The sequence below is a fragment of the Corticium candelabrum genome, chromosome 4 (assembly GCF_963422355.1).
Source record: "Corticium candelabrum chromosome 4, ooCorCand1.1, whole genome shotgun sequence".
Lineage (NCBI taxonomy): Eukaryota > Metazoa > Porifera > Homoscleromorpha > Homosclerophorida > Plakinidae > Corticium > Corticium candelabrum.
This window is the reverse complement of record NC_085088.1, coordinates 7,913,788-7,932,984: the sequence shown is the minus strand read 5'-3', so window position 1 is coordinate 7,932,984 and position 19,197 is coordinate 7,913,788. Positions and strand designations below refer to the sequence as shown.

At 42.2% G+C, this 19,197-nt stretch overlaps 1 protein-coding gene across 1 annotated transcript; it reads right to left on the bottom strand.

Annotated features, from left to right (window-relative positions):
- Positions 1–1,012: 1,012 nt before the first annotated feature.
- Positions 1,013–6,918, bottom strand: LOC134178720 (deoxycytidylate deaminase-like). The gene is made up of 2 exons (XM_062645606.1): positions 6,709–6,918; positions 1,013–1,211 (listed from the first exon to the last, which is right to left on the bottom strand). The coding sequence occupies exons 1-2, from the start codon at positions 6,906–6,908 to the stop codon at positions 1,136–1,138; spliced, it is 276 nt and encodes a 91-aa protein (XP_062501590.1). The 5' UTR covers positions 6,909–6,918; the 3' UTR covers positions 1,013–1,135.
- Between the last annotated feature and the right edge of the window lie 12,279 nt (positions 6,919–19,197).

The following is a 19,197-nucleotide window of genomic DNA, read 5'->3' as shown; positions in this document are numbered from 1 at the left end:
CAAAGCAGGCCTGGAAGGATGCATGCTATCTTAATTAATACCATTGTTCAAAAAGAAAGCTAGAGAAATCTGTTAAAAAGATAGGGTATTTCTTTCCTGAGTGTTCCAGGGAAAGTCTTAGTAAATGTTTTCTAGAACATCTCTCAAAAAAGTAATAGAGCCTTGTCTTTGGAATAGCAGTGTGGCTTTCGCCTTGGAAGAGGCAGGTATACTGTTGGCCAAATTTGGGTAGTGAAGCAGGTCATTGAGAAGGTCAGAGCTCAAACTCACATGATTCAAGTGTACACATTTAAATTGTTGCGTTGACCTATATCTAAAGCGTTTGATTCAGTACCTGACCTCTTTTCACTGTTTAAAAATGGTGTTGAGGAAGAAGTCTGCAGGTTGATTATTGACATATACAGTGATACAGGATGCATCTTGAGGACTAAAAGTGGAAAGTCAGATGTTCATGATATTCGAGATATGAGCACGACAAAACTAATATGACACGCCATACCAATAGAGAAGTCCTTTCTGTGTTTTGTACACTCAATCCGGTGTTGACTCCTCGCGTCTTCTCAATGTACCTGCCTTACCGCTACTCGTCGTCCAGCTTGTGACACTGATCGTCTCTCTGGCTAAATTTTCTCTCATGATAAACAGCATCTATCTAGAGATTGGCTGCCCGGCCATTGTCTTTCATTGTTGCTGGCAACACAAAAAGGCTAATGCATTGTGATTGGTCACTCACTTGCATACCATACATTCCTGAAATATGACACCCAAATGTGGTCATTTTGATTTTGAAAGGTACAGAGATTTGGTGCAAACAGAACCCCGTTAGTGTTTAAACTGCTCCTCGCAAGTCACGTGACTTCTTCCAAGTCTGGTTGCTTTGATCTACTTTCAATCACTGTTCAAAGTACCTGTGTAATGTGTCTGTTTGTTAATGTTTGGTGATATTAACACATCATTGATCACAGCGTCTGCGTGATTTCGAGCTGTCCTGGAAATACCATTAGAATTCTTGTAACAAATTAAAGCTTTTTTCTACTCTGAAAGTGTACATTGAGTAACAGCCATTTTAAATAATGGCCCATCTGGTCAGTTAATTCTCTAATATGAATACTCTCTAATACTACAACCTATTGAGTTAGTCAGCTATATTTTGAGTACCTTCAGCGTCTGAGAAGGAAATGATGACCTGTTTGTTCTTCGGCACAAATTGCCTAAAATAAAAACAATCTGCAATAGTTCCTGATCTAGCAATGATAAAAATCATGATCAAATTGGCTAATGCACAGTTAATTAATTAGCAACATCACAAAAGTTGACTTTGTATCCAATAATTGACCTGGTACCAACTAATAACACACACACACACACACACACACACACACACACACACACACACACACACACACACACACACACACACACACACAAGCAGGCACACACACACACACACACACACACACACACACACACAAGCAGGCACACACACACACACACACACACACACACACACACACACACACACACACACACACACACACAACATTTGGGAGGGGAAGGCACGCCGAAAAAGATGCTTCTTTCATGTACTTTAGTTGCAGCCAAGAGCACGAGTTAGATTGGAGTTATTATTTTAAAGAAAATCGTGTTTCTACGTGCCTATTGGTGTCCCCTAATTGTCGTAATTAAAACACAGGCAGTTTTAGAGGCTGTAACGTATATTTCACAAAAGCATATGGCAACTCGCAACTCACGCTTTCAAAATTTGTCTGGTATACGTGTACAACAGAATGAAATGTAGTGAGCTCAAATGCAGACCTGGAGCGCGGCAGGACCCAGATGTGAGACTACGCAACCCGGATGTAAGATCACTTAGCACAGATGTGAGATACCATAATTATGCTGCTACACACTGGATCATCGTCAGTCTAAATCTTGTTGTTGGTATTGTAGTGTATGCACTCTTATATGACACGTACGCACTGATTCAGGGAAGATCTATTACTCAGGGAACGCTGACCGCAGACTATGCGAACTAAACACAGATTAACTAAAGATGTATTTTCTCACAACACACGTAGCTAATCTAATTAGTATACTATACCACACTCCTCCCCTTTAGGATTGTCTGTACCGTGCAGGTAGTTTCTGTTTTCACAGAGGGGTAACTGTTGTAGACGGTGGTATCTTGTGAGACTGCTGGGACATTGGTGTAGTCTTGGTGATGTTTTCTCGTGCACTGTTATTATCTTGAGAGGATCCTGATGATGTGCTTGTGGATGTACTTGTAGTACTAGATTGATCTTGACCTTTTGGCTTGCTGTTGCCATTGTCTTGATTCATTGTGGGTACAGACAGATATGTCTCCTGTAGGTTTCTATGTGTGCTCTGGAAAACTTCTTCCATCACGCTCTCTCAACTGGTCAATATGGACATACCTTGTTCCTCCTTCAACTCTTACAAGATAGGTTGCAGGCCCTACATGTTGGATAATGACACCACATAGCCATTTCCCTCTGCTATCTTGTCTTGAATTTGCAACACTAACTGTCATTCCCGGCTCTAGTTGTCAAACACAGCTAGATGTAGTGTCATACTGTTGACTCCGAGCCTCTCTATTCACTGTCAGCTTCAGGATGTATTAGTGATAGTCTTGTTCTCGGACTTCGCTTCAACATCAATTCGGCTGGTATTTTGCTGGTCGTGCTGTTTGGGTTGTCCTGTAGTGTAATAGAAAGATCGATACCTGGTGACCTACCAGTTGGCTTTGTTTCACAACCTGTCTGTTTGAGGCTGGATGGTAAGGAGGAGTTAATTGATGTTTATTCCATTCGCTGACATAAGTCCTTGAATTCGTGTAACTTAAATTGTGGACCGTTGTCCGTTACAAAACATAGAGGTAGTCCATGATAACTATAAAAGGTCTCATGGCATCCATCGTTTGTGTTGTGGTTGCATGAGTACCTAGCTTATGTACTTCAGGCCATTTACTGAATGAATCCTCCATAAGTAGGTACTGCTTCCCTGCAACTTCACAAAAGTTGGCATGTACTCTCTCCCATGGCTTCTGAGGATAAATCTAAGGGTGTGGAGAATCAACCCGAGCCAGTTTGCTTCGCTGACTTTGACAAGCTTCACACTGCTTCACTACTTCTTCAATCTCTTTTATCTAGGCTTGGCCACTATACACAGCTGTGCCAAAGATTTCATTCGTCTCATTCCTAAGTGTCCTTTGTGTAACTCAGACACAATCAACGATCTCAACTTGCTTGGAATGATGACACGGTTTGCCACAGTAAGCAACCATTCTCAAATCGAAAGCTTGCTTGCTTGTCTCCTGTATTGCCATTGTGTCCCCAACCACATTTTGTATATTGATAAACTCTCCTTAGGATTTGATCTCTCTGTGTTTCTTTTGCAATCTCTACTGCAGTGAGCAGTAATGCCTCACAGGAATCCACATGAAACGCCTGTTCGTTTGGGTCAATGACTTCTACTGGAACAGGCAATCTGGATAGCAAATCAGCTTCCTTATACTCAATGCCTGGATCATACTGGATTTCATAATCATATGCACTCAAAATCAAAGCCCAGCGCTGCAAACGTGCTGCTGCCAAGGTTGAGACTCCAACATGTGGTCCTAAAATCCGTAGTAATGGACGATGGTCAGTCACTAAAGTGAACTGTCTCTCGACTAAATATTTGTAAAACTGCTTTCATCCGTTTGTTCCCCCAGACCACTGTCTCTGTTTCTGCAGCAACTCCTACAGTGGTTCCAATACTGAATTCAGATTAGGCAGGAACTTCCTATAGTAACTGAGAATACCAAAAAATTCCCTCAATTCGGTAACATTGGTCAGAGGTGGTTCGTCTCAAATTGCAGTGACCTTGACAGTTGAAATGCCTCTGTTACTGATATACTTTCAGGCAAACAGTCACTTTGGCAGCAGAGAAAACGCGAGTTAGGCACAGAGCATGCGCCAGGCTCATACATCATTGGTGCTAAGCTCCGCCTACACAAAATGAATTGCCTGCGTAGCTCAGTTATCTTGCCAGCAAACTACATGAAACTAACGGGAATAGTAACTATAAAGGGATCTTGTGTTTTAAGGACTTAGAAGAGTTCTTTGTAACGAAAGTAGAATGCCAGAGGCCGTTTTCTCCCAGCAGACTTGACCCTCTCCACTCACAGAAGATGAAGCTAAGGCAATGAAACTCAATGGTTAGCGTCAGCCTTCGTTCTATTGATCTGCGAGGAAAAACACGCACAAGGTTCAAGTATGTCAAGGAAGCAAAGACATTCTCTTCGAGAAACCTGCGTAGGCAGATACACCCCTTGTTGTTCTCTAGTCCTACGTCCACATCAAATTTAGGTAGCAATCTGGTGTGCTCAGCTTTGGAGATCAGAATGGCTTCTAGATGCCTCATGAGCTGCAATAGAAGATTAAACATCCGGGAATGACGAAGGGGCGATATATTGCCATGGTCACGAGTCTACACACCGTGCAGGGCGTAACCAATTTACGTAATAAAGTACTAGCTATACCGTCTACATCATTGCGCTCGGATAAAAGTCTAAGGCTCAATCAAAGCCATTCTGCACCTGTAACACTTCATCCAGCCACTGTTTGAAAGGGGCATGTCCGCTTACTTAGATCTCTCCAGGAGAATCTCATATTTGAACCTACTGAAATGCTTCTTCTCTTCGTAGACTACTAGAATGAAGGCTAATGCTAATGACCGTTGAGTTTTATTGCGCTAGCCTCATCTTCTGTGAGATTCAAGTCTGCCGGGAGAAAACGGCGTCTAGCATCCTACTTTTGTTGCAGAGAGCTCTTCTAAGGCCTTAAAACACAAGATCCATCTATAGTTACCATTCGCATTTAGTTTCGTGTAGTTTACTGGCAAGATAACTGAGCTACGAGGCAATTCATTTGGTGTCGGTGGAGCTTAGCGCCAATGACGTATGAGCCTGATGCATGCTCTGTACATAAACCGCGTTTTTCTCAGCTACCAAGTGACTGTTTGCCTGAAAGTAGCGCAGCACGAAGTTTCACGATAAAGCCTACATTTTGAGATCATGTATTTATGTCGGAGTTCCCCTTTAAGCACAGCTCCGCCAGCAGCTGGAGTCATGTAGGCTCTAAAGGCAGTGGTTGTACATGCATCAGGTTCTGGTCAGCTTACTGCGCCCTTACAGTACTTGCTGCATCTTTGCCTGTAGGTGTGACAGGTGATGGGAAGAAAAAGTGCAACTGGTTTAGCACATGCCTTTCTCACTTACATCAAATCCTTGTGCAGGATTTTGTGACGTATTCTATTTTCTACCGTGTCTCTCTTTGTCTTGTCATCTCTTTGTGCATAATTGAGATTTGTCAAAATGACAACTCAGTTCATCCGATCATCAGTCTAAGAGTTGTATAATGCATTGTTGCATAACACATCAGGTCACCACTCCATTGTTTCCAACCACACTTTAAAATGTAACTCTGAGGCAGAGGTAATTAGGATTTTTTGAGGTCTATGCTGTACAGTAATGAGCAAATTATATCATGGAGGAAACTGACCACACGTGACTTCACACTAGCCTATAATTGGTCCAACTTCTGCAGTAGCCTGTGGCTTCCTGCCCTAATAGAAAAATACACTATCCTCAGCAGCCTGCAGCTCAAGCTGGAGCATGCCACTGCCATAAAGCAATTTCTTCACATTATTATATGGGCGTGGTCGGGTATGCAATATGAGCCAGTTACAGCGCTTGTACAGGTCACGTGGAGGTAGAATATAGTGATAATCCACCCATTGTCATAGCAACAGAATATACCCTGGGTATATTTTAGAGTAAACATCAGGCACAAATACAATACACTAAATGCATTTAGTCTATTAGCATCTTTCCCTTATACAAACTTTCACAAGCCATTAGCTACCAAACATAACACAACACACTTACGGCAGTCACATAACACCTAGTACATCTACTACTAGTAACTACGTCTGCAAGGTTACAAGCACAATCAAGTTATTTATTGCTTGTTGCCCATGTAGAATGTAACGCTGCAATTTGAAAAGTGGAAGGGGAGTGCAGGTGTTGTTGCTTCACATGACCTGTCCCATTCAGCAGCATTGCTGGGGTTGTTCTCCTTGTTGTCCTTGTCGTCACTTGACCACGCCCATACAATAAATTACATATTACATGGGTATGTGGTTTTTATGGCATTATGGACACCTCCACCTCAGGTCAATAAATGCGATAAACACCAGCTACCCGTGTAATAACTAATACATACAACATAGCAATTCATTTTAGATGAGCTGCTGAGGTGGACGTCACATACATATATAGTGGACAAAGCTTACCCAACACAGACTAAAACTGCACAAGAAGAAATGCTAACACCTAGTTTCGTAAGTTAACATCATATTTAAATGTATTAACATCTATCTCTATGCAATCCTGTGTTAATTAAACCAGATAAACTACACAAGTTCATTTTGCAGTCACCGTGCACCTCTAAATAAAAAAGATCCCAAAACCAAGATAATATTGTCCAGTCCCAAATCTACAACCACCTTACACAACCAACTCAGAAACCAATATACTCAGAGGTAAAACCAGGGAAACTGGCCAAAACATAGGTACAATTTGTGTTTAGTTGCACATTCCACAAACAAATATTTAAGATATATTATTATCAAGTAAATACTAACCAGTACTTCACTCCTGCCATATCAAGAAGACGTCTTGAGGCCACAAACTCAGATCTTCCATGATACTTATCACAGCAATAAACAATCTCTTTGATACCAGACTGGATAATCAGCTTTGCACACTCATTGCACGGAAAAAGAGCGGCATATATTGTGCATCCCTTGACATCAGTTGAGTTCTTGTTCAAAATGGCATTCATCTCTGCATGACAAACTAGAAAATGTGATAAACAAAAAATAAGTCATCCCCTGATATAATCTGAAAGAGACTAATTAACAATATGTAACTGACAAAGAAATATGAATGTCACATAGATAACTTCAATTAGACTTGCATGCAAACATACTCTACATGCATGGTGTCAAAATGCATCTAACATAGAGAACATTTGCCAGCATAAAAGACTAGAAGTTGTCTTCACCAGAAAAATGTGTAACTCAGTCCAGTAGGCTGGTAGTTCATAGGGGCACTTGGACAAACTGGCCACTCAGCTGTGTAGGTTCGCTTTTTTCAATCCAATGTACTGGCGCGTAGTATGTCCTACGTACTATATAGTATAGTACTACTATGTCCCACTTATTTCTATTGTTTTTATGCAATCATTACATTTCTCTTACTATTTTACAAAAAAATTAAATTCTAGTATAATTTTCTATATATATATATATATATATATATATAATCTATTAGCATATAGTTTTATATATAATGTAATATGTTTTCTCCCCTTCTAACCCTCTAATTACTGAATCAAATTATTGCTATCTGAAGGCAGATCCCACTAAAAACCCTCAACGGTATCTACTAGTAACCTTTGAGAAATCATCTATCGCATTGTACATCCAGTTTTATTGAGAGTTGTTGCATCAGATTCTTCTGCGTCAGTGAAAACAAGTAACTTGTTACAGTGGACACTCTTGAGCAGATTAACTTTAATGTTTGCAAACTTGCAGAAGTCCAAAAGCCATAAGTCTCAACAACAAGCGGGTAGAACTCTCCTCCCACTGCCATTACTCTGGCCTCATGATGATCATCTTTCCTGGCTTCAGCATGTTCTGCTGCAGCACATGCCTTAACGGCAGCTTTGATGATGGCTGTACATTATTGTTCACAGTGATTGTCAAAGTCAGGGTGAAAAATATCACCCGGAAGACTGGCATCATAATTGGAGCATCGTTGCTTACTTTTCACATACTTGTTGTCAGTCAAAAGACCATGAAAGATGACGTCACAGAGCGAGTTATGCTGTCTTGTCCGTGTTGGACCATAATCACAACTTAGTAAATGATCCCAAAAGGATCTAGAACTTGGCCCCAAACACACTTCACGGACTAAAGAGGAAAAGGAAAGAGAGGAGCTCCAACCCGTAGTCTTACAGCTAATACAAATTCATGAGGTGACATGGCAAAGCTTAGGTGAAAGTTTGGTATTGCCCACAACCAAGTACCAGCATGATTCCTAGCAATGGTGTTAAGCTGTGCTTTTCCCCTAAGAGTGGCTGTCTGTGTAAGGGATGACAGCAAATCAAGCTCCATCTCGTGTTGTAGAAAATGTTGTGAAGCACACATGCTGGGACAACCAACACCATCAGGTAACTGGTTGCATAAACGCATTTGTGCCTCAGCTTCACCGAACACAATTAACAATGGGCGTATCTGACATTCAACAGGAGAATCAGTTGATAAATTGGCTTGACAAAGAAAGGACCGAATTAAGCTCCTGGTTAAATAACAGATCCCGACAAAAGCTGCAGCAAAGGAGGCAACAGCTTCTCAGAAACCAAGTCCACTACAACAAATAGGCAAAGTAGCTTGTAACCAAGATGAATCTTGAATCGAAAAATGAGTAATTAGTTCGAAAGAGCGCCTCAAAGCCTTATCAAACAATGAAAATTCAGCATCGGCTAACCCAGGAACAACTGTGCGCTACAAATGATTGATCTTGCAGATACTGAGGCAGCTCCGTAAAAGGTGTAGTGCCACCTGAGTATTATTTAAATCAATAAAATAAGCTGAGATTGAGACTCAAGCACCTTCTTGACTTTTGAATCAACAGTAGACTTGAAAAACTGATCAGAGCCATACACTGGAGAGCCAAGTAGGTCAATTCCTTCAATAAATATCTGATTTCACAAGGTAATTCAGGGAAGGATTGATCGCCACTGAGCCAGAAGACCTCACACTTTCCCAAAATGAGATCCAAACCAAAGTTAGGACCAGTTGAAACAATTGATTGCATAAACTTTCCAACCAATGGTCGAGGTCTGACAAATGAACCATCATCAAAGGTACCAGAGTTGTAGATTTAAACCATGATGAGAGCCAACTGAGTTAAGACACTGCAATACCACTAATAAGAACAACAAAGGACCCAATGGGTCATCTTGTTGAGCTCTAGCAGTAGACAAGATGCGACCTTTACCAAAGCAAAGTTCACCAGCAGCATGGTACAACCATTGTACACAAGTAAAAAGGTCATCGTTCAAACGAGACAAGAAGGCCTCTCTATAACATTCATTGAAGGCATTGCGAAAGTCAACTTTGACACAACACAGACCTTCCCTGTCTGCATTAGAACCAATGAAGAACCCCAGGGTATGAACTGCAGCGTCCGCACCTCCGCCAACACCCATACTGACTTAACCATAGAGAAGAAAGACTTCACAAAGACAAGATTTCCTTGCTCTTCAGCACACTCTACTAACCAAACGACGAATAACATCACCAACAGCAATAGAATGGACTCTGCCAGCTTTCTTATGTAGAGCTGTTAGTGGAGCTCCTGACAACCAAGGGGCAAGTCATTGATCAACTTTTCCAGCTAGTAAAGAAGTTACCAAGTGAGAAGGGTTGTCTAGACAGGATTAAGCCTCAGAAACACAAGAGCCTTTCACAGCATCCAAAATGTGCTGGGCTTGTAGTTGTGACAAACTAGGACTGGTGACCCTGGGAAAAGCTTCCAATGCATCTAAAACAGACTGTGAGTCAACACTCAAAGCCGGAGAAATTTCAGTAGACCATTTTGCCAATCCTGTTCAGGATGACAAAGTGTCAGTTCAGCAAAAGCAAACAGGGTCATCAATGGCAGCACATCCCTAGAACGTAAAGCAATCGTTGCATCACCATATCGACCTTCCATGGTCAGCTTCACAGAATGACAAACATTACTAGAGCATGGAGAAGTGGAACTACTCATACAGGGTAATGCTTCTAGGCCGGCTTCTTGCCACAAAGAGCGTAGAGCTCCCTGTTTCCAACGTTTCAGATAAGACAACAGGATGTCCTTGACCACATGGCGTTTCTGTCCTTGCTTAGGAACATGAAGAACTGCTTTGGCAAGCATGTGTAACTTAACATCACCCCAAATACCATCTCAGTGCCTGACCATTTTTTCCACGTGAGGTGGCGAGGACTGAAAAAGTGGTCTGGGGACTGTGCCGATCAAACCTAGTTCGGGAGAGGAGGGTCCTTCTTCACTCAATTGCAACCGTATGAATTGAAACCCCCGCCCTGAGAAAGGCAGTCAATCGGTTGAGAATGCTAATAAAACTTAGCAGGACAACATCATAGCGCGTGCAGATGCAAGGGCTAATGAGGTAAGCGATCGTATTTACAGCTTGTGAGGTGTTCTCATAAAAGCTATTGTACATATCGTATCAGTGCTGTAAACTAGATGTCCAATGTTGTCTGAATTCCGAGCAATGCCTGATGATGAAGCCTTTGCATCCGCCGTGTCCAGCGTTTGCCTCTAGTCGGCGGGCATGCAGAATTTAAAGCCACTTCAGATGCTTTCTCTTTGCCTCCTTGTCTTTGCATGCTTTCCAACAGGCTTCCAAAAGTTGGATTCCAGCAATACAGATCCTAGGGTGCTTGTACTGATCCTGTTGAAAACGCTGATGAGAGATCAGGTCATTACCCACTAAAAGCCCGGTTCACAATATTTGCACGATGCGACACGCAGATCAGATGGTCTGAAACTCGAGTCCAGCACTCTCAGCATAAGCAAATACCCTTATTACACACTACTCTTCTTTTGCTATTTCTACTGTGTCGTAGCACAACAGAGTTCAAACAGCTGAAAAGAGATGAAAGTGGATTAGAAGAATAGTTTTTTAGCAATGCCGGCAGCAAAGACAATTCAAGGGCATTTCCTTTCAGTTCTAAGTCTTTTTAATAATTTGACTGGATTTGCCAATAACACGGGTAGTTCCTCACCAGCGCTTCATCCACTGCTGATCCCAGATGTCTGTTTGAGTTCCGAATGTGTGCTTTGATTGGTTGAAAATGGTAGTGGATGAAGCTGAGTAAATCCGGTTGTTGACACTGGAATAGAACTTGGTTCAATTCCAGTCTCAACGTCAGTGACACTGGAGTGTTTACAATATTGACATTGAAAACTTGAGCATAAATGCGACATGTAATAAACAAATCTCTTAACAAGAGCAATCAGAGAAAGAATACCTCCCGCAAGGACCAATAACCCCCAATTTGTCTGGGACATATGTCTTTCGGCACAACACCATCCCCATCCAAGAGGTCGAGCAACGTACAAGATTTGATGACATCTCAACATGGCAGCTTCCACGGTTCACTATTTTCTCTCAGAAGAGTTAAGTTCTCTTAGGATTGTGGTCAATCATGTTCTATCCTAAGCAGGAGCTAAGGATAAGGTGGCAGCAGCAAGACGAAAACAAGAAAAATAAAAAACAAGTAGAAGTCTGATGCATGGGGCAATCCTTCCAACTGTACTGCGTTAGTATTTGAACACTTTAGTCGTTGACACCTTGGTCATTGGGTCACCAAGCACATATCAGAAGAGAACTGTCTAAGATATTCGAACAAAACTCAGAACTGTACACATAGGTAACATTGTGGTGCGTGTACATGCATGTGTGTGTGTGTGTGTGTGTGTGTGTGTGTGTGTGTGTGTGTGTGTGTGTGTGTGTGTGTGTGTGTGTGTGTTCATTTGTAAGAGAGAATTTCCAAGAAAGGCGAGTTGCAGTGCCACCAAATTTTGCATGTGCACACCAAATCCCTGACACTCGACAGAGAGTTTGTTGTCGTTTTTTTCTGAACTTCTCTTGGGATGACGCCATTTCCTGCTGGTCGAACCCGCCTCCACTTGAATGCAAATTTCTCTGGAATGACGCATTGGATCTCCACCGAATTTAAACTGCACGTTCCTGACGTCAGACAGTACGCACGGAGTGTGTTGTTCATTGCCAGCAATGCTGATAAAAACAAGGCATTTTCCACTATATCCGAGTTTTGAAAAATACGACTATTTTCATTTGCCCACGTAGGCCCATCGAATAGTTGCCATGTTCGATACACCTGTTCTCCAGAACAGCAGCAGCATCTCCAAAGTGACGTCCAACGGAACTGTCGAAACGTGACTTGGTAAGTTATATGGGGAACCGATTATATGAGTGAGTAAGTAACTGCACATGACTTCCAAGTTTCTGCTCCCCAGAAATGTATAGCTCTGAACGGAATTTTTCAGAACAGGACACTTGGTTACATTTTCATTTGTCTTCAATGGGATATCAACTAACAATCAATAATCTAATCAACCTGAGCAAAGAACGGGATCTCATATAGTTATATATAAAGTTGTCAAAGTTTCACTTGGAAATTTTGGGCAACTTTTTTCAAAATCACACGAGCATTGCAAGACTGTAAAACAACAGACAGTTGTTTCCTCCATCTGACTCTACAACCTGCTTCACTGTTTCTCCCATTTTCATCTTTTGACTTCTTTGAGATTCTGTTGAGACATTCTTCAGCCATAGTGCCCTAGAAGCCAAAGTCAAAGACCAAGGGAATGCATGGGCTATTGGACCCTGATTGAGACTCTGTGTTCTGTGTTCGTATTGTCATTGTCCTTTGTCCCCTCAACTTGGCCACATAGCCTGATTTCTCTGCAGCAGATTGTAGAGTGAAGAGAATGAGCCACTGAAATATCCAGATCTGTAGTGGAATGTCCAGTAGTCATATGCTGCTATATCCAGATGGTTTTCTGAGTCTACATACCTATTCCTAGGCTCAACTTGATGGAAATGCTTAACTCATCTACGCATTTAGCTCAAGTCAAGATGATTGTAATGTGCTGCTAGACTGGGCCCTAAACTGGACTGCTAAACTTGCAGGTTAACAAAATAATGCCTACAGTCGCGTGTCACTTATCCGACCCCTTGGGACCGGACCCCTGTTGGATAAGTAAAAATGTTCGATAACTGAAGCTGTTACGAACTCAACTATTGTTCATTTCATACGGCATTTTTTCCACATTAGGTATACTGAATGTAGATGTAGAATGAAAGTAGATGTAAATGAATGTAGAATACAACGAGAAGAAACGCTTAAACCCACTCTCAAACTTGTTTCAAGAAACAACTGACATGCACGTGGATGTACGTACGTGTACACAGCTGACCAGCAACATGACAAGCTTGACCTGTAATTTGGTACTTCACGGTCTGCATGCATAATTATATCATTATGACTGCCAAGGTCGTAAATTTCATTTGCAAACCTTTCTGATATATCCACTACAGCGAATGCTCAGCAATTGAGCCAGAAACCTCATATTCCGTAAAATGATGGATTATCCTTGTTTCCTTGTAGTTCTCAAATTACCCTCTTCATCTAGAAGACTGCCTAAGTTCCAGCAACCAATATTTGAGACTAAGGGTCCTCCGATTATGCTTCATTTGCAGCCTCCGTAATCTGGTTTGTACTGGGAAGCTGTGGCTTTTCTGAGGTTGCATGCACTCGAGGCACGTACAACATCACACAATTAATATGCAAGTGTTTTCTAGTGTATAACATGTTGCCACATCCCCTACAATGATGATGCCGGGCGTGACCTTTCCCTGACGTTTCCAGATGTTGATGAAAAGTTGACAGCTTCAAAATTCATGAAAAGTCAGGCAAAAACACCCAAAAGCACCAGGTGACACAAAAAGCAAATGACTCCAAGCGCCGCCATGCTACATCCGACACATGCACACACACGCACACACACACACACACACACACACACACACACACACACACACACACACACAAATGGACAAAAGGATATGCCCTTCGGAAAGTTCAGAAGATGTAGCACCCCTTGCCTATTTCTAGGTAGGGACTCCGGCGCTGCTCAGAATTTTAGGCCACGCTGACGTACCCCTTGATGTGTGGCCAGAGCATCAAAGGGCACTGACTTTGGTGCAGCCGCGGGACTGGACCTCAAGTCCACTCGTGCCCGTATATACTGCATGATGTTCTGCCAAACCAGCAGTCTAGTCCACCCCCAGTCAAAGACCAGGTACTCATTTATACTCCTGAGTCGAGAGAGGCAATTGTGTGTGAATTTCTTGGCCAGGGAAATTATGTCTCTACTCGTCCACAAACCAACGACCTCAATGTCCCGGATGTTTTTCATTCTCCAAATGCAACTCTCTAACCAACTGATCTACAGATGCCACACACACACACACACACACACACACACACACACACACACACACACACACACCCACACCACACACACACACACACCACACACACACACACACACACACACACACACACACACACACACACACACACACAGTAGTATCTGGTAGTATTATAGACAGTAGTTGATTAGACAGGGAGTATGGGATATTTAGAGTATATCCAGGGGTTACATGAGAGATAGTACGTGTTGTGTAGCTATGTGAGGAATACTCTACAACTTGGCGACGAGCAGGGTTCTAGCCAGGCATACTAAGGGGTGACGGTCCGCCACACTTCCAGTTGGAGTTAGTGGCTGTGTTCACTACTACAAGGATAGGAAACATAAGTTTGTACTACTCATTGTTCACTTTGACCTTTTACAGAGAGTGCTAATTATACTGTGCTCTTGTTTCCATGTTGTATGCTCTAACAGATCTTATTACAAAGCATGATGACTAAATGGGAAGCAACATAATTGAATGAGGATGTGGCATTTCTATAAAAACATACTTGTCCCTTACAAAATACTGATATGCAAACAGCTAATTCTCTTTCCCCAAAAATCATCTTACAAACAGCCAAGTTATTCTGACTAGATTGATTATTAATAAGCAGAGGAAGTCATAAAAACTCACCAAACTACAACACGTCAAAACCACACCCCTTACAAAAGACCACGCCCCTTTTAGGAAGCCTGACCTGCCACCACGCTTTGCTGAAAACCTGGCTAGAACCCTGACGAGGATAAAGACTTCAAGAATATGGTAGTTTTGGGTCACAGTAAGCGAAAGTCCTTCTCACAATACAGTCTGCGCATTTTTTTAGATCACGTGTCAGTTATATAGGATAGAGAACTGGTTGGGATTAGCGGTCATCACTATGAGCACGGAATTAAACCCTGTTGCGGCATTCCACTATCAAGGAGAGACATTGACAAACCCAGAGCCCCAATGGGATAAGTGGAAATGAAGCTTCGAGTACTATATCGTTGAAAAACTCTCGGCGTAAACAGGCATTGCTCCTTCATTGTGCTGGATCTCAAGTGCAAGACATTTTTGCTACATAGCCAAATACTGGGAATGACCAAGATTACGAGGCAGCCTTAGAAGCGTTGGACAGACATTTCAAACCACTCAAACAAATTTTATGAAAGTTACAAAATCCGCCAGCTTCATCAACAGAGTACGGAGTCTATTGACCAATACTTAGCACGTCTTCGTGAACAAGCTCACAAGTGTCAATTTGCGGATTTAGATCAAAATCTGTTGGATCAGATCATTGAAAAATGCACTAATGTCAAAGTGCGCACCAAACTGCTGGAGGAAGGGAATGAGTTGACCCTAGCCAAAGTGATCTCAATAGCTCGAACAGTGGAAACTGTTGCCATTCAGAAACAAGATATAACTGGATCATCCACAACTCCATCACAACCACCAAAGTTGAGAGAAGAAGCTGAAGTGTATCGCGTCCAGCCACAGAGAAGAACACAGTTGAAAGGTAATCCAATGCCACGAAGAAGAGGACTGCCATGTTACAGATGCGATAAGGAAAAACAATATTGCTAATGAATCTAAATGTCCAGCAAGGTACGAAACATGTCAATGGTGTGGTCGAACACGCCATTATGCTTCCAAAAGCAGAATACAATTACAATCAAAAAGAAAAGAGGGTTCAAGAAAAATGAACAAGTCAATTTTGCAAAGGAAGAGAGAAAGGACAGTGACCGTAGCCCAGATGCTTGGATCGAAGGAGTCAAAAGTGAAGTCATTGTAGACAGCGGCGCCAGCTGCAATATCATGTCCCAAGACCACTGGGAACAACCGAAAAAGAGTAATGTCAAGTACAAACCACACAAGGTAGAGACGAAGTTATTTCTGTACGGGTCGGCAGAACCATTGGCCATTGTGGAGAGCTTTAAGGCAGAAGTATGGACTGACAGCAAATATGTGAAAGCAGAATTTGTGGTTGTGCAAAGTAAAGGACCGATCCTGCTAGGGAGACAAATTTCCACTCAACTGAAACTCTTACTGCTAGGCCATGTTCAAGAAATAAGCCAGAACGAGAAATTGGAAGTCAAATATCCCAAGTGTTTCAAAGCAATCAAAAAACTCCGTGATTGTCAACTGCAGTTGCACATTGACAAGTCCGTATGACCAGTAGCTCAACCATTACAACGAATCCCTTTTAGTTTATGAGACAAGGTAGAAGCTGAGATACAACAGTTGCTAGATGCTGATATTATTAAACAAGCAGATGGCGCTACACCATGGATTAGTCCAGTGGTAGTGATACCTAAGCCAAACGATGATGTTAGACTTTGCGTAGACATGAGATGAGCCAATGAGACTGTTATACGGGAGAGGTTCCCAATACTCACGATCGAAGAAGTTCTCCAAGAATTGAGTCGAAGTCGACACTTCACAAATCTAGATCTGAGAAAAGGTTATCAACAAATTGAGTTATCAGAGGATTCTAGATCAATCACACAACTGGCCAATCAAGCACCACCCATGACCAGAACCACCCTACCGAGTGCACCATGGGTTAGTATAGCTGCAGACCTGCTGGGTCCATTGCCTACTAGAGAGCATCTATTAGTTGTTGTTGACTACTACAACAGAAGTGGAAATCATGCGTAGCACAAGAGCACAAGACGTTATTCGATGCTTGGAGAGAAGATCACTAGGTATGGCGCACCATATCACATCTTAACAGACAACGGACTGCAATTCACAGACAAAACCTTCAACAATTTTCTTTGTTCCTACGATATTGAACACAAGACGAGTCCGCCATTGTGGACACATGCCAATGACGAAGTGGAAAGACAAAACAGGTCCTTGCTACAAGCCATTCGTATCGCACACTCTGAAGGGAGAGATTGGAAAACAGAAATAACCACATTTCTGCAAGCATACCGCACAACTCCACATTCCATCACAGGAATACCCCCAGATGGAGCCTTCTTGCAACGTACAGTCAGGTGTAACCTCGCTACTCACCTGCCTGAGCAACTGTTTAATGATGAGATGAAAGATAGAGATAGCCAGAAAAAGGAAAAAGGGAAACAGCAAGGAAATGCAAAAGCTGCTCCAGCAACCACGTACAAACAAACTCTCAACTACTTACTTCCCCAAACCATTTGAGGTCATCTGAAGACAAGGATCAGAAGTAATGCTCAAGCAAGGAAGTAAGATTCTTCACCGACATGTGGCGCATATGAAACGGTTGGAGGAGGCCAAACGAGAGGACGAGGTGAAGAGGGATCCTGAAAGATACAAAGTACAGGAGTCCAGTGCAAGACGGATGTCAGGCAGAGCCAAGACTAAACCAATGTACCTGAAGGACTACAAAACGTAGACTAAACGTGGTATCTTTGTCCTTTTAATTGGGTAAGAAAGAGGATGTAGTATCTGGTAGTATTATAGACAGTAGTTGATTAGACAGAGCGTATGGGATATTAGAGTATATCCGGGGGAGGGGGGAGTTTACATGAGAGATAGTACAACGTGTTGTGTAGCGTTGTGAGGAATACTCTACACATACTTCAGTTTAGTCACTTTGGAGAGGGATAAACGCTACAGATTGAAACAAAACGGTGTACCCACAACGATAGTTAACGTATACAATTACCTACATAGCAGTGGCGGATCTAGAGGGGGTTCCAAGGGTTCCGTGGAACCCCCTAAAATTTTGTGACGTCATCACGCAGAGATGACCGCGTACCAGCAGTGCTTGTTACTTCCTGATGTGACTCGCAGCTCATGTTTTAGTTTTAAGTAACTTCACACAGAGATGCAGTACAGATTATGAACTTTCGACGTAGGTCCATCATCATCGGACAGTACGAGTGAGTCGTACGGTAATCCTATTCTTTCTACATCAAAATTTATGGTAACTTGTTTTCAATCTCAGTTGTTCTCCAACAACATGTTTCATTTATTTCCTTGCAATGATAATGTTTCAAAGTACATCAAAATATACTTCCACCTTTGATGGTCACAACATTCACAATTTCATAAAACCATATATGTCTATAGAAGATTTCTTCGGAAAGAAAAGAAAAAGCGGTAACATTTGCCTGTCTAGCGAAAGACATGTATAGGCTTGCAAGATCAATTCAAATTCTCCAGTACTGTAGATTCATTAACGTATACTTCCGTTCTATGGTATAGGTGATTAAATAGCTAATTTATATCTGGAGGCGTGGCTGATCCTAACCTTTGTGACGTCACAAAAAACCCCATTCGAAAATCCTGAATCCGCCCCTGCATAGATAGATAAAACAACGAAAAACAAGCGCACGTACCTACCATAGGGATACTTTGTATCAAGTAGGGTATCAGCCTTTCTTGCCCATGGAAGGACATCGTCGCTGCAGCCATTAGGCATGCCATTGTATCCTATGCCGACGATCTTCCTCTCCGTGTTGACAATACAAGCTCCAACTTGAGTATGCGGATCTTTGCTACGTTTGGCAGAAAGAAAAGCAACAGCCATAAAATATTCATTCCATTCCAAGTAGCTCTTGCGTTTCTGACTGCGAAAACCGTCACTTTCTAATTCAGCAGACATCGACAAAGTTCTGGCGGGGAAACGTAAGATCCCGTATATGTTTAATCAAACCCGCGCTAGACTACTAGATCCCGGATATGAAATGACTGTGTTACGTACGTATTAGACTGACTGCCCGCAGTCGCCGCATATGTACGGGCACGGTGACTAGAAAATGCTCGGTTAGCATTGTGTTTGGCGAGCGATGGTGTTCTGTCTTTACCAATTCGCGTAACAATGGTTGCGTTACTTAGCAATAGTTTTTGTCAAACAAACGCGGGAACTCAGGAAACAGACTTTCAGTTGCTCTTCTAAAGTATTTTGCGTTCAATTAACCGATTCAAGCGTTCAATTATTCGTTGCTTACGGCTGTTGTGCAACTAAATAACTTACATAGTCTGCGGTTGGGCAGCTGCTCAAATATCATCATTCATCAGCTGT